Raw genomic sequence first — 25,668 nt, forward strand, 5'->3', positions numbered from 1 at the left:
CACACGGCTATTTTAACGGACCATCCGAAGGGCCCGTGAAAAAATAGGACATATCCTATTTTCGTCCTTTTTCACTGATCCCTCAATAGACTTAAGTCTATGAGGGATCCGTGAAAACCGGTCCCGCACCGGTGCGACTCGGATGTGAAAAACACTCGTTTGTCTGAATAAGCCCTTACGCTGATAGATTTTAACCATCTCTCCGCTGTGTGAGCAGGACTAGATCAGGAAGGGTTTTCAGAGCGTTCCACTCTACAATATTGATCTATGGGGCTTTTCACATGGGCATATAAAATATGTGCATATGTATTTTTACAGATACAAACCGACCGCCAAAATAAGGGTGCACCCCTATGTCCGAAGTATTGCATCCATATTTTTGTGTTACCAGGTAATCCCCAAAAGACGACCAATCCATAATATCGATCCAATACTGATGACCTACAGATACTGTATGGAGGTATTGCAGATCCATATTCTGCCTCCTATAGAGTCATACACTCGTAAAACTAGCCTTATGGGGACATACATATTAGTTGGGGGTCCCAGGATTAGTTAATTGACAATACTCCAACGTCTTGGTTGTATGAGTATTTATACATGAGGACCATTGTCTTTTATCCCAATTTTCATCTAGTGCAAATGTCAATTTTGTTTCTATGGAGTGAGCGTCAACCACCCGTCTCTGGTACTGCTGAGCAGAGGGAAAAGCAATGGAGGATCACCCAAAAAATCTCCAACACTAAGGATAATCTGTCGACCTAAGAACAAATGCCTGTTGGCCTGACTATAAGCATTACATTATGGGCAGATCCCCACAAAAATAGTGGGACCTGTCAACAAAAAAATTATCCATGACCAGTTTATAATCTAGAAGAGTGATCTCCAATCTCTCTCTCTCTAGTTGTTGCGAGACAACAACTCCCATTATGTCCTGGCAGATTCCGGCATAATGGCGGATACGGACAAAAACTTTGTGACCTGTCAACAAAATAATGATGTCTATGGCCAACTTTGAAGCACTCCTTATCTAGATGAGTTGTATCCAGCCTCTGGCTCTCTAGCCATTGCGAAACTACAACCCTCGTCATCCAGATGAGTGCATCAAAACTGGCCAGACATCAGGATTTTGTTGATCGACCACACTATTTTTGTGGCGATATGCTCCGAGTAGTTGCTGGAGAGCCACAAGTAGGAGACCACTTGTCTAGATGGTGAGGACACAACCACAAGGTAAGCAGGTAAAGCCATGTGCACGGACTCTGTATGGTGGCACACAGAGTCCCTATGGGTCCATAATCTGAACCCATATAGCGTGTGATGGAACTTGCCATGCCACTTAATCCAGAAGGAGTTTTTTGTTTTTTTTTGGATGCCACCATCTAAAATCGGAGACGCACGTTGGTAAATTATGGGCCCATTCAGGCTTCTGAATTGGCAAGACAATCATGAGACCACTCTGAGTGACGGAATAACCTGCCCATGTGATAGCAAAATAAAATATGGGCAGCCACTCCACAAATACTTAGTAAATGGAAGCTATGATACGTCGCCAATAGGTGGAGGACCCACAATTCTTGCCCCATGCTGTCTGCTTAACCAGCGGTAATAAATGAGCAGAATTATGACCATAAAAGAAAGTTATTAGCATAGTAGATGCAACCACTAACACAGGATGAATTATACAAAAAGACAAACAAACTGCGTCCAAAATAACTTTCACTCGAATCCCAGGAGGCCATCTTGGCATGTTTCTTAGTAATGCTGCATTTAATTACCATAAATTGTAATCATGTGACTTTTTCCTTAAAATATCGTTAATGTAGTGTAACAGCCGCAAGGAAAAAAAAAAACTATGGGTAAGTTTATCATGCAAACGGCCACCACAGCTAAGCACTGATGCCCCCTACAGGTAATGGGAGGACATGATTCTGTCCATTGTACTTAGAGGATCAAATATGACTTAAATTAAGCCTTTTATTAAAAACCGCTCGGGTCTAAATGGAAGAGCATGCTCCTAACCGAAACAAGCATTGGTCCCGGCAATTGAAGAGGGCACAGACCCCTGCTGTCTTATCTCTCATCTGTTTCAATCTAGTTACCCAATTAGGCAATCAAGTAATAGGCCACTATGGGCCCTTTTTATACATGGGCCAATTTTAGGGCAAACGAGCATTCACAGAATGCTCGTTCCCACTTATTGCCCTATGTAAACAGGGCAACGATCAGTCAATGAACAAGCAAACGCTCGTTCATCGGCTGATCTTATCGTTTCTGCAGCAGAAAATATTATCGTTGTCTGCAGCACACGTGTAAACAGCGAGACGCGCTGCCGACATGATGGAAATGTATAGGGACGAGTGATCGGAGTAACGTGCGCTCGTCCCCATAGTAGCTCCTTGTGAAAGGAGCAAACAAGCGCCGATCAATGAGCGGTCTCATTGATCGGCACTCGTTTACTCGGCCCACGATGGGTTGTGTAAGGGGACCCTATGACTAAATACAAGCTCGGTTATAGAAAAGTCCTTCTTGAAACAATCACATGTAGATAGCTGCCAGAGGGCTCCATGGCAATGCTTAAACCCCCCCCCCCCCCCAAAAAAAAAAGTGTGTGTATGTATGTGTGTGTATATGTATATACATATTATATTTTGTTTTTATTTCGACATGTTTTATTTTTTTTAGGTAAAACCTATATATTTTAGATGAAGCATTTCATTCTCTGGACAGCAATGCCAAATATGTTGATTTGAAAAATAGTAACTGACTGAATCAAAAATTGGTTGTCCTTTTTCGTACTTGCTTTTTTTTTCTTTATGTAGTCATTGGAGCAACCAATGGAAAAAGTGATTGGAGAAAAAAGGTCACACAGTTGAGACCCATTGGATTTATCGTTCCAGTGATTAGAAGGTCTCAAACACACGGCCGTAATATGGCTCCATTTTTTACAGTTATAATAAATCTGCCATAGAGGTGCAAAAGCTCTTTACTGTACTTCTGTATGCCTCCGACTTCAAACAGGGGTATTCAAGGGCTCTGCCGTGTCCTTTAGCCCTAAGATAGATAGATAGATAGATAGATAAATAGATAGATAGATAGATAGGTAGATATGGGATAGATAGATAGATAGATAGATAGATAGAAAGGTAGATATGGGATAGATAGATAGATAGAAAGATATGGGATAGATAGATAGATAGATAGGAGATAGATAGATAGATAGATAAATAGATAGATAGATAGGTAGATATGGGATAGATAGATAGATAGATAGATAGATAGATAGAAAGGTAGATATGGGATAGATAGATAGATAGAAAGATATGGGATAGATAGATAGATAGATAGATAGATAGATAAATAGATAGATAGATAGATAGATAGAAAGATATGGGATAGATAGATAGATAGAAAGATATGGGATAGATAGATAGATAGATAGATAAATAGATAGATAGATAGATAGAAAGGTAGATATGGGATAGATAGATAGATAGAAAGATATGGGATAGATAGATAGATAGATAGATAGATAGATAGATAGAAAGATATGGGATAGATAGATAGATAGATAGATAGATAGATAGATAGATAGAAAGATATGGGATAGATAGATAGATATAGAATCTCTCGTATAACTACAAAAAAAAAACACATTGATAGTAGAACAAAACAATGAAAAATCTTGCCAAATTAATTGAGGTCTTTTAATGAATCCTGTTTTAGGCAGAAAAAAATAAATAAACTTACCCACATTTTTCAATTTGATTTTATTTTTAACAATTTTTTTGTGAATGACTATTACTGAGGATCCATTTCTGAATAAAAGGACCCTTAACTTTTTCACTATAACCGGAGTGCTGCCTCATAGTTGGATTTTTTGCTATTACTAGCGGACAGTAGTCAGGTGTCTGGTGATGATTTTGCACCAAATACTAGATCAGGTGGATCTATCTATCTCATATCTATCTCATATCTATCTATCTTATATCTATCCTATCATCTATCTATTTTCCCAAAAATTTTAAGTACAAAAATATTTCAGAAACGTATCACGCCGGCAGCTGTTTTTAGTGGTCATATTTTTGTACATTAGACTTCTCAGACTAATTTGCACTTGTACTTCCAAACGATTTCAGTTGGTGCCAATGGGGGACTGTATTTATCTACATAAAATAAATTCAACCCATGACGTACACTACATTTTTTAAAGAAATAAACTATTTTGTTAATGTTATTAATAATTGTAGAGGAAAACCATGTACATCATGTATTATATTCCAAATAAGCTCTCTGTTTTTTTGGTTTTTTTTTTCCCTTTCAGTCCAATATGAAGTAAACATATCTTATTATATAAACACATTTTTTCCCACTGGTGGCGGGTGGTTTACATATGTAGGTCTTTTTTATTTTTTTTTATTTTTTATTTAACACTGTGGCTTCTTGCAAATTTTTGGGGGACTGTTTTTAATTTTGTTTTCAAGCTATTATTACACACTTTAACCTATAAATATATTTTTTAGCAGTTTCCCTTGTTTGTTTACCCCCCCCCCCCTATAATTGGGCACAGGCTTATACTACAATTGTCAACTACAGCATAAGAAATAAAACATCTGAGGGCTTGATCTTCACCTCTTTTGGCCAACGCTAATCTAGTGTTACCTCAGCGCGCACAACCAAACGGGCTATTATTTAATCATTTTAGTTAAACTTGTCATCTTGTACTTTAAAAGGTTAATCAAAACACAAGGTGACATCGGGTCATGCTTAGTTATGTGACCTATTTTTCTACTAATCTGTTTTGCCCCGTGGGCATAGTGTAAGCTTGCCCACTCTGTGAAATGGATTGTCGTCTGCAATCTATTACCCAGCGAGCAGCGGAATGACTTATAAGAAAAATTCTAGGCCGCAGACGTGTAAACTTTTGAAAATTATTGGAGACCTATCAGGGGAAATGTCCACAGATTACAAAAATGTATAAAACATAAACTGAATCTGGCAGAATTTTATCTCAAAGTGATAAATGTATTAAATCAAGATCTAGAAGTATTCTAGAGACAACGCAAAGTACCTCGATTTTTTTTTTTTTTTTTTTTTTTTTCCTTTTTTTTTTTTTCTTTAAAATACGGATTATAACTTGTATTATATTAAAAAAATTATATTTGTTAATCTGTTTTTTGTCTCTTTTATTGTTCATGAACACATTTTTATTTACTAGAATTTTTTTTTTTATTAAAAAGTTACCTGATTGACTCAAATTCTGTATGATAAAAAAACACATAAAATGTAATTACATTTTTTTATATATATCATAATTCAATTTCTTCACGTTTCTAACCATTACCATGTGAAGTAGCAGGGAAAAAAATGGGTTACAAAAAATGGAAAACACAATCGTCAAAACAAAATGTAAACTTTCCTACTTTTTGGTTCAGTTTCAAATTGTTTATTTGAATATATAAAATGTTAAAAATTAAAGCCATTTCAAAAATGTATTTGGAAAAAAAATTGTTTTGTCCTCTTTCCTTTTATCCTTCATCACTATGGTCAGACATATACACCAATCCATTAAATATTATTTTTTTTATTTTGTTTTTTAAGGCTACATATCTAAATACAATAAAATATAAATATAAAAAAAACAAAAAAATGTAAACAAAAAATGCTACATTTAAGACTCTTGCCCTTTTTTAATGGGGTTGTCCGGTTTTGACATAATTCATTAAATTCTTTTTTTGTATAATTAAATCTTATATAATTTTCCAATATGATTTCTGTATTCATTCCTCACGGTTTTTACGATCTCGACTTGTTTTTGTTCAGTAGGAATATACAGTGTTTCCAGTGGATACAATTCTGTCCATGATCACGTGACGGACACACAGCTGCATGAGCCGTGCACCTGTGTGTCCATCACATGACCATGGACAGAACTTTATCCTTTTTATTCCCCTACTGAATAACAACAAGCAGAGATCTTGAAAACCGTGAGGTATTATTACAGAAAGTATATTGATAAATTATATAAGTAATTATACAAAAAATAACATCAATTTACAGAAACCAAACAACCCCTTTTTAAATGCAAATTTGCCCCTAATTTTACCATATACCATACGATCATATATTTTGTTTCTTCCATTGTTGCCATCAACCAATCAGATATTCGCTTTTATCCCTGTAGTCCAAAATAATGTATTTTACGTTCTTTTTTTTTATTTTTTTTATTATTTTTATTGTTTTGTACCCCTTTTTTCAAGCCCATTTCCAATTTGCTCAGTTGTACTGATACAGATAAAGGAAATTGTACTTCTTATCAGAGCTGCTTTATCTCCACCTTGTGACAGAAAGGGATTACTGAATCCTTGCATTTTTTTTTAAATGTTTTTTTTAACAGATTATAGACAGAAGATTAGACGAATCGATATGATAGATTTATATGATAGATGATTATATATGATTTAGGATATGAAATAGAGTAACAAGGCACAAAAGAGTAACTGATGCCAACTGAATGCATTCACCATCGGAAAACATCTGTTACTGGAAACCTATTTTGCTGTCTCTTGGTTAAAGCGATGCAACAGAAAAAGTAAAAAAAAAAAATATATATATATAATGTTACTTTTTTTTTAAAAATAAAATTCTGATTGTATATCTGTTATTACAGGGTAACGTCTGTTGTTATGGCTGGTGTGTGTCATTTCAATTTTCCTATAACCTGACTTGCTGTCTAGATTTCAGATAAGGTACAAATATTATGGAGGTAACGACATGTCAGCAGACAAGCAGCCGCTCGTTTATTTCTGGCGACCAGACCCTTCGTTTGGGTAATTTAGGATTACCTCAAGTTTCCAATTTCTTCGCAATCCCAGTGTATATACCAGGAATAACGGTATATTAAGGCTCCATCTCATGATTACTGGAAACACTGGTTATATTTTCTTGCAGAATTTAAGAAAGAAATGCGCCTTTGTGTTTCAATAGTAAAATGCACATGTAGGACATTGATGGGAAAAGTAGATGGATATGAGAGATGGATAACTGAGATAATAGGTGGATTGTTCCCATAACCGTGACATCCACAGTGTACATTAAACCGTGACAGCCTCAGTGCCCCCACAATAGTAACCACCGCAGTGCTTTCATTACAGAGACCGTAACCCCATATACATTACAATTAAAAATGAAAAACATAACTGCTCTACCTTCCTGCGCTGCTCTCCTTTTCTACTGGCAACGAAGGTGACTCTTCCAGTGCTGGTCGGAGATCTGCAATATGACGGAAGAAGTTTTGTTTTTTTTTGTCTGGAAAACAAAACCCATGACTGTTTTTGCTGGACAAACTCCTGGATGAGGGATTTCTCCGCTCTGTATGTAATAGCAGAAAATAAACGAAGGGTCCTCTTACACGGTCTGACTTGGGCCACGAAATCGAGTACCGATCAACGAGACATCTCGTTGATCGGCGCACCTTTCACAAGGAGCTCTGTATGGGGAGGAGCGCTCATTACTACGATCCCACGTCCCCATACATTTCTATCATGTCGGCAGCGCGTCTCCCTGTTTACACACCAAGATGCGCTGCCGACAACGATAATAATTCTTGCAGCATAAACTATACAATCCATCGATTAACGAGCATCTGGTTGTCGCCCTGTTTACACACGGCAATGATCCGGAACGAGCGTTCTGTGAGCGCTTGTTTGCCCAGTAATTGGCCCGTGTAAAAGTGCTTTGTGTGTGACTAATGGGACGTGGAAATCCTCTGATATGATGAGAATGTTCCACTTTGCATTATTCACCCGTTTGGTCGCTCTGACATTTTGTACATTTTCCTGATTGCGATCACAGAGCACTGAAATGAAATCCGCTTGGATTTCATTCAATACGTCTTCACATTTGTAATTTGGCTGCTTCATCTCTTTGCATGAATATGAGACGTCCACGGATTACTCGCCTTCCATGACTTGATTTATGTCAAGCTAAATCACCAGCTAGAGAACCTGACAGCCGCACGTTACAAGAGGTAGAGACAGTCAAAGTCTGAAGAGTTAAAGTAACACTCCGACCACGACTGCACATCCAGCTCCACCCATCGCTCATAAGAATTTCACTTATACTTGTCGGCTTTTAAGAACCATTGCTATAGAGAAGCAGAAAATGTATTAAAAGATAAACCCCGCTCATAACTAGACCATAATAATAACCAACGTGCCTCTATTAACCGCAACATCAAAGTGATCCCAATTGTAATCCCAGTAGAGTTCCCTCTAATAAACAGTGCAAGCAGAGTGCCCCAATCAACAATACTGCCAGCAAAGTGCCCCACATAAACAGTCCCAGCAGAATGCCCCAATAAAGAGTACGGTTTATGTGGGACACTTTGCCGTTAGTTTTGTTTTTTGGGGGCACTCTCCTGGCACTAATGGCAAAGTGCCCAACATAAACAGTGCACAGAGTGCACCAATAAACTATACTACCAGAAAAGTGTCCCACATAAACATTGTCAGCAGAGTGCCCCAATAAATAATACTCCCAGCGAAGTGCCCCACATAAACCAGTACCAGCAAAAAGCCCCCAATAAACAATACTAACAGCATAGTGTGCCACATAAACAAGTGTTAGCAGAGTGCCCCCAATAAATAATATTGCCAGAAAAATGCCCGACAAAAACAGTGCCAGCAGCGCCCCCAATAAACAATGCTTCCATTAAAGTTTCCTACATAGAAAGTGCTAGCAGAGTGCCCCCTCATAAACAATATCGCCAGCAAAGTGCCCACATAAACAGTGCCAGCAGAGTGCCCCCTCATAAACAATATTGTCGGCAAAGTGACCCCAAACAATAATACTATCCGCAAAGTTTCCCACAAAAACAGTGCCAGCAAAGTGCCTTCAATAAATAATACTACTTAAAGTATCTTACATAAACCGTGCCAGAACAGTGCCCACTCGTGGACCGTGCAAACACAGCCAAAGAATGAAACGATACAAGTCTAGCTGCCTGCTGCCACCACTAGGGGGAGCTCATTACATACAAATTTATACCACTCTCATTGAAGTCAGTGGTAGCAGTACAAATACAGATGCAGCTAGCTCCCCCTAAAAGCCGCTGCAAACAGGAGACCGGACTGCGAGTCCATAAGCTCTCTCCATATTTTGGGTAAGTAGCATTTTAGTACATGGGTACAGCGATCAGATAGTCAGGAGCCTGTCATGTGCGCTTGTACCACCCCCCCCCCTTAGGTATCTGTTATTTCTTGACGGGAATATCCCTGCAATGAGAGAGGTGTCCCCTCAAATACAGGCTTCAGACTCCTTAAGATCTCAAACAAGGGGCCAGGTATTGTGGAATACCTATAGGGGTGGGGGAACAATTTAGGCAAAACACAATTTTCAATTTTGCCCAGAGGTACAGCGGAATATATTGGAGAATTACATAACCAACAATTCCCTAATAGGCTTTTGCTGTCTGAACAAGGTCAAAGATCGCCACCATTACTAGATGGACATGACGGTGCTGTATCTTTATTGGGTAATTTGTTCTCCGTCTCATGTAGGACAGATAGGCCGGCGTCCATGTTGCTTTTATTAACACCATCCTTCCAGCATCTGCTGCACAGCGGCTCGTCCTACCAGATGGGAGTTATTACACTAAATACTGTATTAAGCGCAGCCCTGTTGGTGGTGCATTTTATTGGAGTCACTGGTGGAGGGTTGGATTCTGGCCAATACACAATTTTATTTTATTTTTGATTCCATAAAGTTTCATAGGAGTAGAGCAGAGCAATTTTATTTGGAATAAGTAACACTATTAATACATTTTTGTGTTTTCCTGTTCCCCGACCCATTTACATTATAAGCAGGGTCCTTGTTTTGCCAGGTACAGCGTGCCCCTCCCCCGCACGCTGGAGGTGGTCGTTTTGTGAAGGTAACATTTATGAAAATGCAATTTAAAGTAAAGCGTCACCACCTAGAGCCGCTATAACTCCTGGGTTAAAGGGGTTTCAGGGAATAAACCATACCTGTCTACATTTCAGAATCCATGCCAGGGAGCCTCGAGATGTGGCACGCCTTATGCTTCACAAAAACATTTTTTAACAGTAAACCCACCCCGAAATACAGGCCACTCCCCAATAATAACCGCGAAAGTGCCTCCATTGAGCGTCAGATTGCCCCCATCACAAGTGCAGGGCCGTAATTAGGCTTTCCATAACCTGGGGCAAAAATTCCGTTTGGTGCCACAGCCCTTCTCTAAATACCCTGGCTAGGACAGAGTGTCTTATTGGTACCCCCCTGGCACCCAGGACACACGCCACGTGACCGCTCCTCCTAGCTATACCCTGAACAGTGCCAGAAGACTTCCCCTCATAAACCACACTGCTAACAGGGTGCCCCCATAAACAGTGCTAGCAGCGTACATCCAATAACCAATACGGCTAGGAGTGGCCGCATAGTGAGCCCAATAAATTCTGTCTGCTTCCAGCTGCCACTAGAATGAACTGATAAAAGTCTAGCTGCTGGCAGCCGCCACTAGGGGGAGCTCATTGCATACAGATTTATATCGCTCCCATTGAAGTCAATGGATGTAATATAAATAGATATGCAGCTACCGCCCCCTAGTGGCAGCTGACAGAAATCTTGGAGGGAGACTTGTCTCCCCTATTGCCAGAAATTGCTGGACGTCTAATATTATATTGCTCACCAGTCCCACTAAACGGTATCCCCTGCGGTGACATTTTATCCGTAGTGACATAATTTATTTTCCGCTAAAGAGGAGTTTGAGGATTTGATTATTTTACTAATTGTATTATAGGCAATTCCCTAACCTACAATTACCTAATATCTCAATTGCGAAGGGAGCAATTCAAACAATGTGTGAGTATATCTGCAAATCCTAGTGCGCCATAGCAAAACTCCCACCTCATGTCCGGTTTTTGTTTTTTTAGGGCAATATTAGTTTGTATTAATAATTTATCTGTTGTAGGGGAGTTTGTTTTGCTTACTTTATAAATTTATATTCTGGCTGCATGCATCCACCACTAGAGGGTGCTAACTGCGGATGTGTTCATACTACCATTAACTGACCACATCAGTAACTGTAGAACTCCGTATGCAGTGAGCTCCACCTAGTGGTGCTGCAGGTAGTCGCTATGACCGGGTTTGTCTGGTATTATGGTGATATTATTCTATTATTTTACATGCAAATTATTATTTTTTTAAAAAAAATATCATGTAACTTTCATATTGCTTTTAGTTGTGCAACTTTTTAAACACACCTATAAATCTCATGTATGTGCGACTCCACGCTTCCCTATGGACTATAGATGTTGTTTTCCCAAACTGTAGCCAAATATCTGTGTGTTTGTGTCTATTGCTGCTTTCCGCTCACTGCACGACATTTCGAATCCTCCTGATCGTCTTGAAGATGCTGCATTTTATTTGTCGCCTCACAACTGCCCTCTGCTGGTGCAAAAAGAGTTTTGCAACGATCTTCTAATGCGCCAGTAGCTCTGCACTGCCCTCTGCTGGAGGAGAAGGCGTTTCTACTTTCTGCTGAGCAATGTGATAACTCTCATGGATATCTCCACTGCCACCTGGTGGACAGAGTTGATTATTGCCGCGCTTCTCGCTATGATGAAGGCTGCTGAAAGCCCAGCTACGCCTTCATTCCCGGGACGTGTTTTGTCGCAACATCCGCTTCCGTATTCGATTCCAGGAGCAGAGTGCAGCAGGTGAGACTTGTAGTACCATCTGTATCATTGCTTTAGGGCATATTTAATTTTTTAAATCAAATTGATACATGGAAATGTCATAACGGTTTGGTTAATAAGCAAGAGACCACACAATCCGCGGCAAAGTCATACTATACGTATTGACTTCGAGTTTGACGTCATGCGCTGTGCGATGACGTCATCACCACAACCACAATGGCTGTTTCTTTGTCACTGTGGTTTGTTCAAGTTGCATGTGTATATTCTGCTGATCCCAATCTCCTGCATCATATGTGTGCTCTCTTATATACTATAGAATGTTATTGACATAGATGTAGCAGTGCTGAGTTTGTCATTGGCACAATAATGGCATCTCTGACTTCACTGTGCACAGAGACCCCATTAGATAACCAGTTTAGCTCTGCTACATCTTAACGGTGTCATTCTATTTTATTATCCCAGCACATGTCTGCAGTCGGCAGCACGTCCAGACCAAATGTCCTCGTTGTGTATTGCTGTTTTTGTATGAACGTTTTAATTGGAACTAAAACCGTGCTCCTTCCTTCTGACGTTGTTGAATATGTTGCGCAGTGGCGTTTTTAAGCCACACCCCCTTCCCCGCCCTAATACGAAGTCACCTTGGGTGTTCCCGCCATCAAAAAATTGTCTCCGCTGTGTGATTGGTCCTCAGAAGTCTCTTCTACAGACCTCCACCCTGCTGCTCCATGGTGAGTGACACCGCTGGGTCTACGTAGCAGCCCGGAGGGATGACGTTGTCACTCGCCAGCAGTAGTGTCTGTTGCCTGGCAACAGCTTGAACCTATTTGAATGCGGCCAAGACATCATAGAGCTGCCAAAAATGATTCATTAGGGCAGTAGTCTGCAGCCGGGGCATTCCAAACCACAACTCACAGCGTGACTAGACCGGGCATGCTGGGAGTTGTAGTTTCACAACTCACAGCGTGACTAGACCGGGCATGCTGGGAGTTGTAGTTTCACAATAGCTGGAGAGCCGCAGGTTACAGTCATTAGTCTTGTCCATGCTACAATATTGCAGGGAGCCTCAGCCAAGCAGTCACATCGCATACTGGAAATGGGTTTGGCGCAATACTGTCATGTGGTTTGCCGCCATGTTGTCCTTGTCGATGACATCATTCACGATCCGCAGAGAAGCCGACCTTGAATAACTTGTCCGTTGCCTCCCATCAGATTGCGGCCATTAATCTCCCAGCATGCCTTTCCTCCATGGCTTTCGGAGGATAATCTTTGAATACCAACCTCTGGTAGATGAGATCCTGGGAGCGGTGGGCATACATGACCCAGAGGAAACTGATGTGCCACAGACCACTGGCAGGTAAGAAGTAATAATACTGCCAGAGCTTTTCCAGTATTATGTCAATAAAACGGTATCTTTTCAAGATATCTGCTTGCTGTCTGGTGAATAATTCCATTCCCTGATAGATGAATACATCCCAACAGCTGAGGGTTTGTTACAATTGTATTCAGTCTAGCTAATCCTCTGTGAGCTAAACATTTTATCTACTCTGATACAGTGTAACAAATGATCAGAACAGGAGAGCGAATTGCGCTGCGGATCATAAAGGATTTGTCTAGTTTGGATACATTATAACAACCCCCCGGTTGTCACAAGTATTAGGTTTTTTTACTTAAAACCAAGAATGTTCCCATTCATTGACAATAAACAGATGTTGAGAAGTGTGATTAATTAAAACGCTCAGTGCAATGACCAGGACATGTAAGGCCTAGTTCACACAGTAATTTGCAGGCAGAAAAATCTGCCTCAAAATTCCTTCAGGAATTTTGAGGCAGACTTTGACCTGCCTGCGCTTTTTTTGTCGCTTTTTTTGCTTTCTCTGCCTCCCATTGATTTCAATGTGAGGTCAGACGTGGAACCGCGACAAGAAAGGACATGTCACTTCTGTTCTTCCTGCGGGCGGCTAAAAGCCATCCTGGAAAAGAAAAGGCCTCAGCCTCCCTTTGAAATCAATGGGAGGAGATCTCGGACGTTTTTTGGCGCTGATTCTGCTGTGGATTCCGCGTCAAAATCAGCGTCAAGATACTCAGTGTGAACTGGGCCTTAGGCTTCATGCCTACTTCAGTCTTTTCCTTCAGGGTGCTAGCCGTTTTTCTGACGGCTAGCACCCTGACCCATTCATTTCAATGGGGCCATGCACACTTCAGTTTTTTTGACAGTCCGTTGCTCCGTTCCGATCAAAGTAGAGCATGTCCTACTTTGGTCCGAGATTCCGTGACCGTGTGGCCCATACAAGTCAATGGGGCCGTCAAAAAAACTGAAGGCACACGGAAGGCATCAGTGTGCCGTCCGTGTGTGACGGAGCCGTTGCCTAGCAACGGCCGAGCGGCAGAGGTACACATAGAGACAGATATCGCACTAATCGGCAGCCCCTTCTCCCTGTCAGCACTGATAGAGAGAAGAGGCTGCTGATCAGTGCTGGAACGCAGCGATATTAAGAAAAATAAGTTCATACGTACCCCGGCCATTGTCTTGGTGACGCGTCCCTCTTCTGACATCCAGTCCGACCTCCCTGGATGACACGGCAGTCCATTTGACCACTGCAGCGGTCACATGGTCTGAAACGTCATCTCAGGAGACCGGACTTTAGGAAGAAACAGGGAGTTCTGGGTAAGTAGTAACTTTTTTTTTTTTTTGTTGCAGGTTTTTTTAATGAACAATTAATCTATATTGTGAGCGCCGCACATGGTATTCTCTGTCCAGCGGTAGTCTCTGTCCAGGGTGCTGAAAGAGTTAAAGGGCTGCACTGATCGGCAGTAACTCTTTCAGCACCCTGGGCAGTGACTACCGCTGGACAGGGAATAGCATGTGCGGCGCTCACAATATCGTGTACATAGTGTGAACGGGTTTAAATTTCCTCTCGGAAACTGAAACACGGAAGTGTACACGGAGTACACACGGGAAGCACACGGTTCCAATCACGGACACACGGATCCGTGAAAAACGGCCGTGAAAACGGTGATGGAAGTGTGCATGAGGCCTTAGACTAGTAGAAATCCCATAACCTAAAGTGGTTTATGATGATTGGCTGTTATTGGGGATACACGGGCTGAGGGGAGAGATATTTCCGGTGCACTTCACTTCCTGTCCTGCTTGTCCGCAGCTACCTGACCGCTCACAATGACAAGTTCCTTGCTTTGAATGAACTTCTGGAAAGACATTCCCAGTCTGCGTTCTACCGAGAGGGGATCAGTTACGCCCTCCTGAAGGTGGCCGAGCTGGGGCTGGTTCCTGCGGCTGAGATTCTCCTCCAGTACGGGGCAGACCTCAGCTTTGAGGGTAAATCTACAAGATCTGCTTTCCTTTATTTCAGCTCTTTCTTATATCTGTCTCTGAGAAAGCTGGGTGACCACTGGTGTGGCTGCTATTGGGGTTGTCACCCTGCTTTCCCAGACTCCTGAATGACAAAGCTGCCTGTTTATGCAGCAATGTGTGCTGGAAGAGATGTCACCATATAATTAGGCAATTATCTGTTCATGATTCGAAGAAAGCTGGGTAATAACTAATAGCCACTTCAGGCTATAAATAAGAGAACCGGATTAGAGGGGTTGTCCACTTTAGACAATCCTACGTTTTTGCTTTGTTAGGAGGGTCCTCTGACAATAAGTTGATCCCATGGTGTCCTGCTGCTTACTCCCTACTAATCTGTGGGGGAACCCGGCACCAAGTGATTCGTTTCCCTGCAGCGCCACCACAGGTTAAATGTAGCATTAGACAGCTGCCATTAAAAATCAATGATCTGTATGTGTAATGCATGGATGTGCCGGTCCTCCAGAGTGAGAGACGTTCTTTATAGTGGCGCCCTGCTCTGGATAATGACTGAACGGAGGTCCCTCTTCTATTTCTCACAATTCCCTTATTGGGTGTTTGAAAACTAGACAACCCCTCTAAATCCATTCTTAAAGTGACGTTACAGATATTGACTATAGTTCTTCTTAATGTCTTCCCAGATCCTGTGACGTACTACACACCTGTTCACATCGCAGTTCTCCGGAACCGGCCTGACATGGTGGAGCTGCTGGTGCAGAGTGGTACGGATATTAACAAGAGGGACAGGGTGAGACAAATCCCCCGCTAGTCACCCATGGTCATAATTACTGATGACCATTCCCCAGACCATAACGCTGCCGCCACCGGCTTGTGTTCTTCCAGCAATGGTTGCCGGGTGTTTGTTCTCTGTTTCTCGCCTGACGCGCCAACATCCATTCCATGAAGCAGAAAACTTGACTCATTGGAGGAGACAACCCTCTGCCAATCATCGGTGGTCCAATTCTGATTCTGCCGTGCAAATTGAAGCCTTTTTTTTTTCCAATGAACCTTTGTTAGCACTGGAGCGTCTGCTTCGGAGCCCCATACGCAGTAGGGTTCGCTGAACTGTTTTAGGCGCACATCTGGTAGCCCTCTGGTTGATTTTCACGGTGAGCTGCTCCACTCTAGCGTGTCGTAAGGCTCTCGCGCACCTTCGTACCCGACGTTCACCTCTCACATCAATGGCATGTGGTGCTTCGTAGCTTCCACGCTGGTTATTCCCAATGGTGCCATTTGTCCACTCACGATACACTTTAACCACAGCAGCACGCGAACAGTTAAACTGCGCTGTGTGAGAAATACCGCCACCCTTGGCCCGCAAGCCAATAATTATCCCTTTTTGTACCTCTGATCACATATCACTCGTTATTGCCTCATGTAAAACAGGCGATTTATCAGAGAGACTATCGCATACTTTATGTACCCACCGAGCCAGCGCACGACACATCACTTCCTTCATGGGCTACGCGCTACCGACGTCGAAAGTAGGAGGTGGTTATAATAATGGGACTCGACTGTATAAAAGGATAGTGAGCGTCTTTGAAAGAATGGGGGTGGGGGAGACCCAGGCGCTCCTCTAAGGTAAATAACGTAAGGGTATATAGATTCACAGAAAGATGAGTGTACAGATAGGAGATTCTATATTCACTCCACTTCTGCAGTTGAGCATGATCGTCGGCACAACTCCGTTTGGAAACCTGTTGAGTACATTGACTCGGGCGGTTTACAGTCGGAGTGGGCACCGGATGCCGTTGTAAACCAGTACTTCCCGGAGGGAAATTGGTTCCAATTGAAGTTAGAAAAAGATTCACTCCTTGTCAAGGCGCTCCTGTGCCGGAGGAGCTCGTTGTGTAAGAACCGCTCCACAGATACGGAATAAAAATGTATTCTTTAAAACAACATACAAAATTTTAAAAGGATAAATATTTATTCTGTATCTGTGGGGCTGTTCTTACTCCACAAGCTCCGCCGGCACAGGAGCGTCTTGACCAGGAGTGGATCTTTTTCTAACTTTGTTTTTAAAAATGATCGGAAATGTTTGGCTGTAGTTACTGCGCTAAGGATAATGTAACCCACTTATCAAGTTTAAGGGGGCAATACCTTTTTTGTTTTTCACAGGGCTGATATGGGTGTTGGAGAACGGTGTTCCGTGATTACTCGCAGTTCCCTTTGTATTTGTAAGATGTGGATCTCTATCTTTCTACTCGCTCTGACTGTAAACTCTCTCTTTTTTGGTTCAGATTCATGAAAGTAGTCCTCTGGACCTGGCCAGTGAGGAGTCTGAAAGACTGCCATGTTTACAGCGACTTCTTGAACTCGGAGCAGATGTGAACGCAGCAGACAAAAATGGTCAGTGACCGGCACAGGTAGAGTTCTCACAGATATGTTATTACCCTAATGTGGTGCGAAGTTGGACATTTTGAGGAACAGTAGGGCTGTCTCAGACCTTGAGCTTCACTATTAAGTATTACAATCTGTGGAAGTGGACAATTCCTTTAAATTTGCCCATTTGTTTTCCTTGATTCTTAAACCACTCTCCTAATCTTGGCAGGTAAGACGGCGCTGTTACATGCTCTGGCCAGTAGTGACGGCGTCCAGATTCACAACACTGAAAATATCCGGTTGCTGTTGGAAGGAGGTAAGTGACCCCCCAAGATCTGCAAGGCTCAAAAGATCGCATCGGTAGGAGCTCGGGATCTTGAAAACCCAAAACGTTCCAAAAACAATGAAGTTGTGTCTCCTATATAGAACACTCCTGACCCTCAATATCTTTTTGGATGTCTGACTATCATTGGCCACTTGATCGTAATGTGATTGGCTAATAAGAGGCCCCAAAGAACTTTAATTTCTCGTTCGTCTCATTGGGGGACCGACCATGAGTATGTGCTGTTGCCACCAGGATGCATGATGCTAAGAATGTGAAAGTGTTGGAGCCTCCTACAGGCACTAGGCTAGTTAGACGTAGGAGGCAGACACCCCTGCTGGTACAGCAGCTCTTTGCATTTTTATGTTTTATTTTTACCTTCCAGCGGGGTAACAGGGGCGATTCTGTCCCCCCTTTAAATTCTGGGAAGTGCTTGTTGATTCAAAGCACTGTTGTCTCTGTCATGCTGAAGACGAGCACACTGTCAACCACCAGCCTAAGGGTCACAACCCCCTTTGGCTCCCCACCAGTGTCCCACCCGACCACAGCTGGCACACACAAGGGACTTCCCTGCTGGTCTTACATTCAGGAGATGAACTTTAGGACAGGTAAGTATTACCCCCCCCCCCCCTTCTCTATTTGTGCGCCCGGCGCATTCTTGGTGCACTTTTCTCTTGCGCTCGGGCGCACTCCTCTTCTCGGCACTTCTGCAGTGGGTGGCTCCTTGCTCACGACGCTGCTACAGGCAGGACATGGGCTGCGAGCTCCATCCCTGGAGGCACCTTAGGTGGGAACATGGTCTCCTACATCCTGCATCCCATTCTTATATGCGGGCCGCCATCTTTTCGGCTCTTAAGGGTGCATAACTTGCGGCCCTGCTCCTTGCTAGTGATTGGTGCGCAACATCACATGACCGATGACAACCAGATGCGGCATAGAGTGGGGGCAGGTTGTCATTTCCCGCTCTTCTTCGAATGGATGAGCGTGGACACGGTATTACAGGGCTTCTCCAGGGCTGCTGGTCTCGGGACCGCGTTGTTCATTCTCCATATTGGTAGGATCTGCCTTTGGCACTCCCCTCCATCCCTAAACTCTTTCAGACACTGAACCATTAGATTACAGTAAGGGAGAACACTCTCTCGGTAACCTCAGGGGGTCATAACACCCTTCTAAAGGAGTCACAGCCCTGCCTATTGCAGTATATTCAATGGATTAATAGTCACTAGTTTTTTCCCGGTTGCAACGAAGGAATGTGGTGACCCCTATAGTGTCATGTCAGACACCAGAGGAGAATCCTCCCGACCGGTAACTATTGTCACTTTGCTTGTTCCACATGTGGTCAAAAACTCTTGTGGTCAGGTCAACCTTCTCTACGCGATGCATGCCGGCCTCTGCGGTTTGTCGAGCAACCTTCTGAGGACTCTGTCCACGAATTCTTTCCTTGGCAGGCCTCCTAAACGGGTAAGATCTGCGTGGCTTCACCTGCCCTCAATACCACCTACCTCATCAGTCTCCCCTCCTCTCCCAGGGGACCTATCTGTCGCTTCTTTCCCTTGGAAACCTTGTCCGAGGGTGAACCCCGAGATTACTATTCGGAGCAGAATGATTAACAATCCTCCAATTTGGCCTCTACGGTGGGCAGTCTTATCACTAAGAGACTCCTTACATCTTACAGATGTGAACCACTTGGCAGCTTCTTTCGCCCCAGGCTATTCCTTTCCCCATTCAACTCAGTGTTTGGAAAGGGAGTCTCAAAAGGAATAGAAACATCCTGCTAAGAAATTTGCCCTCTCGAAATGGGTGCAGTCTCTGGCTGTGGATCCTCCGGTCCCTTACCTGGCCATGGCCACTACTCTTCCTATGGCAGACTCTCTGCCTCATTCCACAATGCTTTTGACCACTCCCTTTGAGGCTGCTGGCTCGGCCTTGCGGCCAATCTTTGCTTCCGCATGGGTCAGCAGATCCTCTACTGAATGGGCTCGCCAACTTCGTCATGTTCTTCTTACAGGGGCGCCCACCGAAGATCTTTCACAAGCTGTCCGTCGCTACCAAATATCGGTGCGAAACCTCCCTGGACGCGAGTAGCCTTGTGGCTCACGCCGCCTCTTCCAGTGTGCCTGATGGCATGGCTGAAATGTTGGTCTCTTTTGGAGCCCGCTAAGACTAAATAATCTCTGAAGCAACAGGTGGGAAAAGAGCTCACCTGCCTCAAACGAATATTTTGTTCTCCTAATCCCAGGAAACCGGGATCTCATTCTTCTCTCTTTTTCGTAGATTCCTCACTCCATGGGCATTCAGACAGCAGTCCCACCAGGACTCTAAAACAGTCCCTAATTAAAGCCCAATTTCTTCTGGCGCTCCTGACCTCAGGCCGCTAAGGCTGCAGTAAGTAAATAGAGTTCCACCTAAAGGTGCGCCCCCACTCGAGTCTTGAGTACGTCTGGCTCTCTCGCATTTAGAATGCCTGTGTGCGGGAAGTAGTCTCCTTGGTATAAGATCGGATTTGTACGCCTTGCGCCCGACAGGTTCTTCCAGGCCACAACCCCTCAGTCACCTGCCAGGGCCATCGCCATTATTCAAGCAATAGACTTAGGCACAATGACTCCTTGACTCAAGACAGTTTCTGCAGGCCAAGAATTTTGAGTGTTTTTCCTTAAAGGGGTTGTCCGAGATAACAGAATATTTTTAATAACACCATTAAATCATTTAAGTTAAAAAAATAAATACATTTGTAATATACTTACGTTTTCCAAAGTGGCCCCGTTTCCAGATCCTGCCGTCGGGAACTCGATTGTTGACGTCTCTCTCTGCTCCGGCTCTGCTGCGTTGTTGATCTTGAATTCTTGCCGGGTACACGACACGTCACTTGTGACGTGGTGTGTATCGGCTTGTTCTGTTGTAACGCGCATGCGCGGCCCCTGCTGTTATCTCGAGAACAGCAGGGACTGCGAGAACAGCAGTGACAGCGCATGTGCGTTACTGCATGTGAAGCAGAAGAAGCCGATCTACACCACGTGACAAGTGACGTGTCGTGTACCATCCGAGGTCTCGCTGGTGCGAGACCATGTGATCGGGATACGACACGACAGTGGAGGCGGCTGAAAAGGTGACGTCAGAGCTCAAGTGACCAGAAGGAAGAAGCAGCCAGAGCGGAGAACAGAAGCAAGATTGCACAGGTAAGTATATTATGCAATTTTTAATATGTGTAATGTATTTCTAACTGTACTTAAAAAAAAAATCGCGGACAACCCCTTTAATCTTTTTGTATTCCCCAAAAAGGACTGTTCATTTTCTCTCATTCTGGGCCTAAAACGGTTGAAGCCTTTAAGATCCTTAATTTCCTCTGGTCCGTAATCTCCTCCATGGAACAGGGGACTTCCTCTCCTCAGCAGACATCAGAGGTGTGTACCTGCCTACCTAGCCGGTCGATGGCTCCGCAGGTTTTCAGTCTACTATCTGGACCATATCCTTTTCAAGCCCCTGTCTCGGGAGCCCACAAATTACGCTGGACACCCTGACATGTTTTAGAGGGAATGTCAATCAATCAAAATCCTGCCTGACTCCCTGTCTGACTCGCTTTCCTGGAAATGTGGCGGGGCACTTCCACCTCTCTCCGTTTTTGTATGTAAGTTCTGGGCACCATGGTGGCTTCTATCGAGGCCATTCCATTTTCCCAGTTTCACACTTGTCTGCTCGAGGTGGCGATTCTCTCCCGGTGGAACGATCACCTGATTCCTAGGCCGCTGAATTCTTCCTCCCTTGACCGTTTCCCGGTCTTTTCTCTGGTGGCTCGACTCCCCTTTCTCCTACTGCGTTGGCAGGTTCTCTGCATGGACACCAGTCTGGGCTTGGGGTGGTGGCTTTTTTAATCTTGCAGCCCAGGGCATCTGGTCCAACCAGGAAGCCATTCTACCCATCAACATTCTGGAACTGAGGGTCATTTTCCTCCGTCTCAGTCACTGGACGACTCTTCTGGCCAGCAGTCTAGTCTGGGTCCATACAGACAATGTCACGGCAGTCACCTACCTCAATCACCAGTGCGGGACACAGAGTTTGGTGGCAATGGCGGAAGCATCCAAGCTTCATGTTCCTGCTCTCTCGGCAGTCCACAATCCCGGAGTCAACAATTTGATCGTGAATCATCTGTCGAACGGTTCAAACCATGGTAGTGGGCCCTTTATCACTAGTTGTTCAAACAAATCTGTGGCAAGTGGGGCCTGCCGGACATGTACTTGCTGGTGCCTCGACTCCATTTCTCTTAGTCTCCAGGTCTCAACATCCCGAGACATACGCGTCGACTCCCCTATGGTGGCTCCATTGGATCACTTAAATCGGATTTACATGTTTCCCCTGTTGCCTCTTCTGCCCAAGCACCGCAGAGGATCAAAGCCAAGGGGATTCCGCCGCTCCAGGCTGGCTCTCTGTTTACCTCTTCAGCACGATCTGCTCTGCTCCGGGGCCTCTTTCACCCAAGTTTACAGTCGTTCTGTTCAATGGCGTGCCTGTTGAAGCCACAGGGCTGAAAGCTTGGGGTGTATCGCAGCAGGTGATGCAAACCATGTTAAACGAATGAAAGCCTTCTTCCGCTCGTGTTTATCACCGTTCTTTGAAGACTTCCGCAGTGATGTGCGGATCGGCATCTTCCTCTTAGCTTTCCCCTATATTTCCTCCTTTATATCTTTTAAGGGTCTGGCATTCTATTTCTAGCATCCAAATTTGGTGTCCGGACTGTGTTTGCAGTAAGAAGCACCCGTTGTGTTGTCTCCCCGCCCCCCCCCCCCCCCCGACTCCGTAGTGGGATCTGACTCGTTCTCTCTGCAATGCAGTCGCCTCTTTTGAATCTCTTCGTGAGATTTCGTTGCGCCTGCTCACCTGGAAGGTGTGGGTGGTGGTCCTTGTAGCGGTGACCTCCATCCGGAGGTTTTGAGTTGACGGGCCCTTTCTTGTCATCCTCCATATTTGACTCTCCATCGACATAAGGTGGTGCTCCGCACAGTGCCCTCTTATTTGCCCAAGGTGATCTCCTTCTTCCACCTTAACAGGGATATCCGTTGCTGTCCTTCTGCACATCTTCAATACAGCCTAAGGAACGCTCTCCATTATGTGGATGTTTTCCGCACATCGGGCTTTGGCTCTTTAGCTCTGCAAGGCGGCTACCTGGTCGTTTTTGCACGCATGCACCAAATTTTACAGGGTGCATACATTTGTGTTCGTAGATGCTTCCCATGGACGCAAGGTGTTGCAGGCATCTGGAGTAGGTGACCATGTCCTTTTCCTCCCTTAGAACTGCTTTGGGACATCCCATGGTCTGTTTCCCCCAATGAGACGAATGAGAAATTTAGTCTTTTTTTGAGAACTCACCATAAAATCTTTTCCTCGTCCAGTCCATTGGGGAACACCGCTCCCACCGTTTTTCGTTATGAAGTTCATAAGGTTTTCCAACAGGCTTGATTTTCTTCTATGTTTCGGATATTATTGTTCTATTACCCGCTGACCAACTCCGTGCCTGTAGGAGGAGCCGACCCTTTATTTTTTATTTTTAGTGTCACGCCTCCTAGTGGCAACAGCATATACGCACGGTCTGTGTCCCCATAATGGACTGGACAAAAAGTATTTTACTGGGAGAACTAAAAAAATCAAATTTTTTTTTTATTCTGCCTAAAACTAAAATCTAAGAGGGGGATTTCTGTTTTTGTTTTTTTATAAATACATTTTATTCATTTAATCATGAAAATATCTGCAACTTTGCTTGTTGTCAGTGAATGGAAACATGACTGATTACATCCATAGGCTAAAACCCTGTCCTGATCATGTGCAGAACTCTTTTTACAAGAGAACTAGCATTGGTAAATTGTCCGGATAGGTCTTCAGCCTCCTGGATGCAAGCAGTAAAGTTTCCATTCACTGACCGCAAACAAATCTTAAACTGGGGAATTGATACACCAAGTATATCAGAAACCTACAGTAAATAAGCTTTATGTAAAATGGGTCCCCCACCTTTATCATTGCAAGTCGCCCACGAGACCTTGGCAGCCAATCATTGGCTGCAGCAAAACAATTGAATCCGTAGCAATTCACTAATATATTTCTATTTATTTTGAATCGTTCCCTTTATCAGATTGTTCCAGTTCTTAATCAAGGACAACTGTGGGCAAACCGTTTTTCCTGTCCAATCAGCAGCCCCAGGGTGACCATTTCCCTGCTCTATTATCAACTGGCCCCCTTAATTTTAAAGGGGTTGCCTTGTTTAGAAAGCCAATTCTCAACAACTCTCAAGCAAACAGTCAGGACCCACAACAACCCTCATTTGCTCTGGAGGACCCAGCAAGTCCATGTACCTCCTAGACAGCTGATTGATTTCAAAGGGAAAGGTGTAATACTTCCTTTCTCCTGTGGTGGCGCTGCAGGGGAATTAAACACCTGCTGCTGCTCATAGTCAGGGGAACCTTCTGATAAAAAGGACTTGTCAAGTGGACAACCCATTTAAAGGGATTGATTGTGATAATAGAAGTTTTTTAGGGAATTGCTATATATGCAGATCTTCAGCTGTGAGTGCGACCACTACTTACCCACAATTCTATCTTCTAGGTGCCGACGTAAAGGCCACAACCAACGATTGTGACACTGTATTTTCAAGCATCATCTTCCTATTGGGAGAAACTGTGGGATCTGATAAAGAGGAGGCAAAGCTGATTAACCACTTCTGCTTCCGGGTCAGCCAGCTATTGATGACCCACGGGGCGGACCCCAGCGAGTGCCCGTCCCACGAGTCCCTCACTTACACGTGCCTCAAGAGCTTCAAGCTCCACTTTCCTCTGCTGCGTTTCCTCCTAGAATCCGGCGCCTCGTACAACTGCTCCCAGCATGGCCCGTCCTGCTGGTCCGGCTTTCACATAGTCTTTGACAGACTATGCACTTACCTGGGCAACAGTGAGGACTGCGATTCTGTGGATTTGCTGAACAAAGCAGAGGGCGTTCTGGAACTGATGGTGGCCCAATCTCCCAGGATCACCCTGCCCAGGAACTTTGACATAAACACGTCGAGCTGCAGGGACCATGCAGACCAAGTGAACGTCCTACACCAGTTCCTGAAACAGCTGGAGCAGTCGCCCCCTAACCTGAAGCATTTGTGTAGGGTCTACATCCGCCAGAGGCTCAGGCCTTGGCCCGTGGATGTCAAAGTAAAATCCTTGCCCCTTCCAGACCGGCTGAAACTGTACCTCCTTATCCACCCTGCTGCCTCCTGTGAAGACGATTTATAGTGGAGGAGAATTTACCCAACTGTGATGTCCTAAAGTTTCGACTCCATATACAAATCCGAGCTTCTGCAGCGCAGAGGATCCCATCCCCCTTCTCATGGACGTTTCTCTTGTGATCTAGCAGGGTGTAGTAATCGAACGCCGATCTGTTTCATCAGGGATTGACCCATTATTCCGAAAACCATTTCTACATGAATGCCTCTCCTCCAGACCTCATGGGGAGAACCGGGTATTTATTCTAATAAACCGCTATGTTTGTGCAGAACAGATAGTGGATTTTTCACAAGATCAGGGTTCTGGACCGGTAATGATTTGGGTTATGGTATCGGAAGTAAATTTATCTTGAGTCAATATGTGATGCCATTAAACTGAATATTTTTATTTTTTTTCCCCAGTTTCAATGTAAAAGCTTTAGGAAATGTACTGATTCTACTGGTGGAGATCCAGTGTAAGGTAGGGAGGCTTTAAGGCAGTAGTCTACAATCTGCGGATCGCATCTGTTGTGGAAACTCCCAGACAGCCTGCACGTTGTAGGGATAGAGCAGGGACCCGCACCTGTCCAAGATGGGAAAACCTATTTAATGCTGCACATCCCAACCCATGCTTTTAGTTCAGGTCATTAGACCCGAGCTCTAATCCTGCAGAGTTGTGGCCATAATATACCGGAACGCTCATCTGAATCCGGAA

At 43.9% G+C, this 25,668-nt stretch overlaps 1 protein-coding gene across 1 annotated transcript; it reads left to right on the forward strand.

Moving 5' to 3' along the window:
• The first annotated feature begins 11,637 nt into the window (after positions 1-11,637).
• ASB6 (ankyrin repeat and SOCS box containing 6) lies at positions 11,638-25,362 on the forward strand. Its single transcript, XM_075835193.1, has 7 exons — positions 11,638-11,735; positions 12,924-13,068; positions 14,873-15,048; positions 15,720-15,826; positions 17,319-17,427; positions 17,630-17,716; positions 24,311-25,362. Exons 2-7 carry the CDS (start codon positions 12,947-12,949, stop codon positions 24,982-24,984), a joined length of 1,275 nt encoding a protein of 424 aa, XP_075691308.1. The 5' UTR covers positions 11,638-11,735; positions 12,924-12,946; the 3' UTR covers positions 24,985-25,362.
• Positions 25,363-25,668: the final 306 nt, after the last annotated feature.

Source organism: Rhinoderma darwinii, chromosome 8, assembly GCF_050947455.1.
Source record: "Rhinoderma darwinii isolate aRhiDar2 chromosome 8, aRhiDar2.hap1, whole genome shotgun sequence".
NCBI classification, from domain to species: domain Eukaryota; kingdom Metazoa; phylum Chordata; class Amphibia; order Anura; family Rhinodermatidae; genus Rhinoderma; species Rhinoderma darwinii.

Coding starts and splice junctions, on each gene's coding strand:
- ASB6 (XM_075835193.1), top strand. CDS start 12,947: ATGCCTTTCCTCCATGGCTTTCGGAGGATAATCTTTGAATACCAACCT. Junction 15,049..15,719: donor GGCAGACCTCAGCTTTGAGG/GTAAATCTACAA, acceptor ATGTCTTCCCAG/ATCCTGTGACGTACTACACA. Junction 15,827..17,318: donor ATATTAACAAGAGGGACAGG/GTGAGACAAATC, acceptor TTTTTGGTTCAG/ATTCATGAAAGTAGTCCTCT.